The sequence below is a fragment of the Nycticebus coucang genome, chromosome 11, assembly GCF_027406575.1.
Source record: "Nycticebus coucang isolate mNycCou1 chromosome 11, mNycCou1.pri, whole genome shotgun sequence".
Taxonomy (NCBI): Eukaryota; Metazoa; Chordata; class Mammalia; order Primates; family Lorisidae; genus Nycticebus; species Nycticebus coucang.
The window spans coordinates 37,620,616-37,626,845 of NC_069790.1; the positions used below are offsets into that span (position 1 = coordinate 37,620,616).

The 6,230-nt window shown below is 43.1% G+C and overlaps 1 protein-coding gene across 2 annotated transcripts in view; it reads right to left on the reverse strand.

Moving 5' to 3' along the window:
* The window catches only part of SP4 (Sp4 transcription factor), a 96,768-nt gene extending 90,995 nt beyond the window's left edge, over positions 1-5,773 (reverse strand). The window contains exons 1-3 of one of the 2 annotated variants that reach the window (XM_053553765.1): positions 5,549-5,773; positions 5,016-5,131; positions 2,950-4,504 (exon numbers count right to left, since the gene is read on the reverse strand). In XM_053553765.1, the coding sequence (XP_053409740.1) occupies positions 2,950-4,504; positions 5,016-5,131; positions 5,549-5,555 (1,678 nt within the window). In that variant the 5' untranslated portion in view covers positions 5,556-5,773. The remainder of the gene's footprint in view (positions 1-2,949; positions 4,505-5,015; positions 5,132-5,548) is intronic. The other variant, XM_053553767.1, reaches the window with a different exon arrangement.
* Between the last annotated feature and the right edge of the window lie 457 nt (positions 5,774-6,230).

The following is a 6,230-nucleotide window of genomic DNA, read 5'->3' on the forward strand; positions in this document are numbered from 1 at the left end:
CTCAAGTGAATCTGAGTTGGTAGGCCAAAGCTTTTGCTTACCCTCACAATGTGTAAGGGAAAACCTCTGGATTCTAACAGGTATCAATTAGAGAGCAGAATTGACTATTTCTAACCTAAAGTACAAGTTACTCAATTCTCTTAATCACAACTCACTAATGCTTAACAGACAAGATGAAATGTAAGTGAAACAACTTCTGCTTTGACAACGCAAACTATCATTCAACCCACCAAAAATACACTTTTCTGAAATATTCCAGTTGTCATCATTGTTTTTAGAAAAGTTAGACACAAAGCAAATTAAAGATTTTATTCTGCAGAAGCATTTATATAATTGTGTTATAATAGTTTAGGGGGAAAAATGCCACATTTAAAATATTGCCTAGACTACTGTGCTGTCAATATGGGAGCCACTAGCCCCATGTGGCTACTTAAATTAAAAATTCAGGAAGAAATTGGTCTGGGTGAGTATTTCATGAGGAGAACCCCCCGGGCAATTGAAGCAGCTTCAAAAATACACTACTGGGACTTGATCAAACTAAAAAGCTTCTGCACAGCTAAGAACACAGTAAGCAGAGCAAGCAGACAGCCCTCAGAATGGGAGAAGATATTTGCAGGGTATAACTCTGACAAAGGTTTAATAACCAGAATCCACAGAGAACTCAAACGCATCAGCAAGAAAAAAACAAGGGATCCCATCACAGGCTGGGCAAGGGATTTGAAGAGAAACTTCTCTGAAGAAGACAGGCGCACGGCCTTCAGACATATGAAAAAATGCTCATCATCTTTAATCATCAGAGAAATGCAAATCAAAACTACTTTGAGATATCATCTAACTCCAATGAGACTAGCCTATATCACAAAATCTCAAGACCAGAGATGTTGGCGTGGATGTGGAGAAAAGGGAACACTTCTGCACTGCTGGTGGGAATGCAAATTAATACATTCCTTTTGGAAAGATATATGGAGAACACTCAGAGATCTAAAAATAGATCTGCCATTCAATCCTGTAATTCCTCTGCTGGGCATATACCCAGAAGACCAAAAATCACAACATAACAAAGATATTTGTACCAGAATGTTTATTGCAGCCCAATTCATAATAGCTAAGTCATGGAAAAAGCCCAAGTGCCCATCGATCCACGAATGGATTAATAAATTGTGGTATATGTATGCCATGGAATACTATGCAGCCTTAAAGAAAGATGGAGACTTTACCTCTTTCATGTTTACATGGATGGAGCTGGAACATATTCTTCTTAATAAAGTATCCCAAGAATGGAAGAAAAAATACCCAATGTACACAGCCCTACTATGAAACTAATTTGGGACTCTCACATGAAAGCTATAACCCAGCTACAACTTAACAATAGGGGGAAGTGGGAAAGGGGGTGGGTGGGTAGAGGGAGGGGAATCGGTGGGATCACACCTGTGGTGCATATTACAGGGGTATTTGCGAAACTTGGTAAATGTAGAATGTAAATGTTTTGGCACAGTAACTGAGATAACGCCGGAAAGGCTATGTTAACCACTGTGATAAAAATGTGTCAAATGGTTTATGAAGTGAGTGTATGATGCCCCATAATCATATCATTGTATACAGTTATGATTTAATAAAAAAATTAAAAAAAAAAAAAGTTTGTTTGTTTTAGAAGATTAAAAAAAAAAAAAATTCAGTTGCACTACCCACATTTTAACTACTCAACAGCCACATGTAGATTGTGCCTAACATATGGAATAGGACAGATAGAAAATATTTCCAGCATCACACAAAGTTCTGCTGGATAGTTCTAGTGTACAGGTAGTGGGTATCTAAAGAAAAAAATCTAACCTCAATTCTCCTGAATCAGAAGGCTCTGTCTGGCAATTTCCAATTTTACATACATATGCATATACTGTAAAAAAAGAACCTTAGCATAATTTTTCAGCAACTTGTTTCAGCACTTTTGAAGGGCATTCAAAAGTGATAAACTTATTTATCTTTGATTATCAAAATAGAAATATTTAACTAACAAGGTCTAAAAGTATCGGTCACTAAAACCGTAACTAGGTTTTCACCAAATCAGAATTAATTAAAAGCATTTAATTTCAGCAAAATAAAAGGTATTAGGTACAAGACGACTGGTCCAAAAGATTAAACAACTTATTACACTAGTTTTCCAAGTACTTTGAAAGTACCTATCTATTTGTATGACCTAACAGCTTTTATAACTGGGTTAAATTATTGCCACAAGTAATTCAAATTAGCGACATTTTACTGTCTACATTTTTAATTGCTTTCCACACACCTCACAGTAAACATCTATAAATAACATAATGCCCACAGATTTACTTAAGTATAACTTTACAAATACATGACCATAAATTCAAAATCCTGGGCAAATCCTGATTTTAGCACAACAGTAGACAAAAAAGTTTATCAAACAATTTACAACTTAAAATTCTACCTCTATGTGTAATAAAAACACAAAAGCATGGGCGAAAAGACGCTGAGATATAACTTCCAATTTTAAAAAAGTTAGCCTTAATAGACACTAGAATTTAAACTTCAACAGACTCACAATTACATACCAATTCAGCTTAAACCTACTTTCCTCAAAGAGACAAATTATCATTTCAACTAGGGTTCCTTCTTTAGAGTTCAAGTGTACTCAAGTATGATCACTAGGTTACAAAAGGCAATTATGATTCTAACAAAAAAGTTTTGTTCCATGAAACAATACATTTTAAAAACAAATGTAACACATAAAACCTAACACTAAAATCTACAAAAGTGAAAAAGTCACACTGATTACCACTGTGTTATTGCTGTTAGGCTGTTACTCTTGTTTGACTCCTTATGACTATCTGTTTAGAGTTCTGTCAAATCTAAAAATTAGCAAAGAAAAGCAATAATTGATCATTATTAAAAACTATTTAAGAGGTAAAGAGAAAAGATGCCATTACTTACCTGCAACACTTGTGATTGTAACTGGAACTCCCTGCACTTGAACGCCTGCAGCACCCAGGTTGGCAACGCTCACTGTCTGAAGGTTAGGCACTGAAGCAAGCTGGGCAGTATTCAAAGTTATTGGGGCACCAGCAACAGCCACAGGAGCAATCTGAGCAAGAGTTGTGCCACCACTTGAAGACACTGGGGTGATGGTTAATTGCTGGGATAACCCAGCATTCTGAACTTGCAAATTTGAAAGACTCTGAATATTCTGTACCTGTACAGTTTGCCAACTGATTTGCCCTGAAGGTGTTAAAGTTGGAGCCCTGATAAGCACCTGAGTCGGATTTACTGCTTGAAGTTGAACATTCTGCAAAGGCTGCTGCTGGATGGTCTGAATTGTCTGCCCTGACTGGAGTTGAAATGACTGTGGTGGAATAGCCTGAATAATCTGTTGCTGCGGCTGTTGGATCTGGATCTGTTGTAAGATAGGCTGGCCTACAATTTGAACCTGCTGAAGAGAATTTGATTGCTCCTGTGCATTCTGTATTCCATTAGGCTGAAGCTGACTGGAACTCTGGGCTTCAGACTCAGTAGCAGCAGGTGTCTGAGATTCTTCAATGGTGCGTTCAGAACTACTGGCTGATGTGCTTGCATACTGGCCCGTTTCTGCTGAGCTCACTAATGTGTCACTGCTTGTCAGTGATGTTGAAGCAGTGGTTGTGCAGGTAGTGGAGGAGGAGGGAGATTCTGGCATAGTACTGGCGGAAGCAGTGGTGGTGGTGGGTGTGGAAACTAACTGATTCCCATTGGAAGTCCCACTATCAGCAGTAGTAGTGGGCTGGCCAACCTGTCCAGTCCCTCCTCCAGCAGCCACGTTGTTTAACACTGGCAAAGCTAAAGTCACTCCTCCAATGTTAATTGGTAGAGTTGTTACAACTTGAGCCTGAGTACCAGGAAGGGTCTGTAATTGCAGTGGTATTGAAACACCAGGTCTAATTTGGACTGGAACTGTCTGATTTGCCAGGTTTTGAGCAATAATATTCCCAGAAGCTGTCCTGTTAGCAGCTGTGAGTATAGCTTGGTTATTACCTGCAGAAATGAGCTGAATTTGACCCTGCAAATCCTGTAGAGATGAACTACTAGTTGGATTGATCTGAATTTGCTGACCTTCCACTGTCTGAAGTTGCGGAATCACTTGGTACTGCACACTACCACCTGGATTTTGTACTTGTATGACTTGAAATTGACCAGGAGTGGAAGAATTACCTGATTTAGTTTTTGTAGGAGATGCACTCCCGTTATTACTGCTGGAAGAACTAGATGAACTAGAAGCTGGTTGAGAAACGTTATTTTCTTTTGAAGCAGGAGGAGTAGAGGCAACAAGTTGCCAAGCGTTCCCAGCAAGTTGCGTTGTTACCAGTTCTAGCTGTTGGGGTTGATTTTGAAGTTGCACCAATCCTTGGCTTGGATCTATGATAATTTGTTGTTGTCCAGTTGCTTGATTTTCACCAGGAGTCCCTATTTTGCTGCAAGTAGCTGCCAGTAAAGCCAGAGGAGAGGGCTGAGAATCCTACCCAAATGGGATGGTAAAGGAGAGGAGGGGAAAAAAAAGCGGGTGTATTTAGTGGAGGCCAGTAGTTGGAAGGGGGTTATTTATTTATTTTGACAGCTCTACAAATCAGAACTTACTCGGGAAACGGCAGAAAATCAAAAAGAAATATGAACAAAAGCAGGTAAGAGCTATATGAATAAGGAAACAGATACTGTAATATAAACTTTAAATAAAAGGAAAATTTCTAACAAACTTTTTAAAGTGCTATTTTCCTAAACTCAAAATGCCCTTGGGAAAACACACAGTTTTCTTATGTAGTCTGAGTTCTTGACGTAATTTTAAACTATATTATACCCTCGAATACGTGAAACCTTCATGAATTTACAAGTTAAGGTCCTCACTCTCAGAAAGATGCTTTGAGTGTATAAACATTTTTATTCTGTTCTTTACTTCTTCTGGGCATTTAAAGGGCATAATTCCCTCTCTCTCCTAATGTATTGTGATGAATTTTTTTTATGTTTGTTTTTACCTGGGAGCCTGAGGTTTTGGGTTTTTTATTGTTATTCTCTGGCTCAGAGGTTTTCCCTCCTTCTGTAGCCATCGCGGCTGCCGCTGCCGCCTCCTCCTCCTCCTCCTTCTTCTGATCTGCAACAAACCCCCCCATACACACAGGACAACAGGTTATTAGGATTATTATTATTCGTCTTCCCCCTCTCCTCTTCTTCCCCCTCCCCCCGAACATTAATCTCCATAAACCCGCGATCCACGCACACCGGCAGGGGGTGGGGGAGAAGGAGGGAAGGGAGGAGGGGGATATCACAAAACGTGGTTTGAAACCCGACCCATCGGCTCCAGAGCAACACCCAGAAGGAGGTTGTTCTCTCTCAGACATTAAGACAAAACACAACCCTCCTTCCCTCCCCGATTCCCTCCCTCCCTCTCCTCCTCCCCTTAAAGCATCTCAGCGGCCCCGGGGGAGGGGGAGAACCGAGCAGGGTCTGGGGAGGGAGGGAGGGAGGAGGGAGGCGGTGAAGGAGACCGAGGGGGGTGGAGAATACGTACCGCTCATCCCGCATTAACAGGACAAACCCTCAGACGGAGACACTGGGATAGAGGTGGGTGGGGGTGGGGGCGAGGCAGGAGGAGAGGCCGGTCCCGCCCGCCCGCGGTGGCTCGGAGGAGGCTGTAGCTGGCACAGGCTCTGCCTCTTTTTCCGCGAATGGCCGCCGCTGGGCTGTGGCGTAGCAGGTCCTCTCTCCGCCCGAGCCCGGCTGACTCGCTCTTGATTGACAGCGGCGGCGCGCGGCGCGGGCGGCGGCGCGGGCCAGGGGCGGGGCCAGGGCGGCGCGAGCCCGGCCGACTCCCCACCCCCCTCGGCCTCTCTCCGCCGGAGCCGCCGACTCTCCACCCCTTCCCCCAGCGGATTGGCCGCCGACCTGCCGGGGGCCGGGGCGCTGGGGCCGCCTCCTCTCCACCCCCTTTCTCGGGGTTATTCTTTTGGCAGCTTTTCTTTGCCTCCCTCGGTTCCTCTCGCTCTTTCTCTCGGCGTTCTAGCTTGGGCGCGCTGCCGGTAGGCCTTCCATACAGCCAAACTTGTTGTCTCAGGATATCCCGCCCCCTACTCATTTCCCAGCGCCCTCCACTCAAAAACCCGCTCCGGCATCTCCTCGGATTGCCACTAAAGAAAAAAATAGGGCCGTCGCTCAAAGCAAGCGAGAGGGGCGGATGTAGGCGCGCTCCGGCC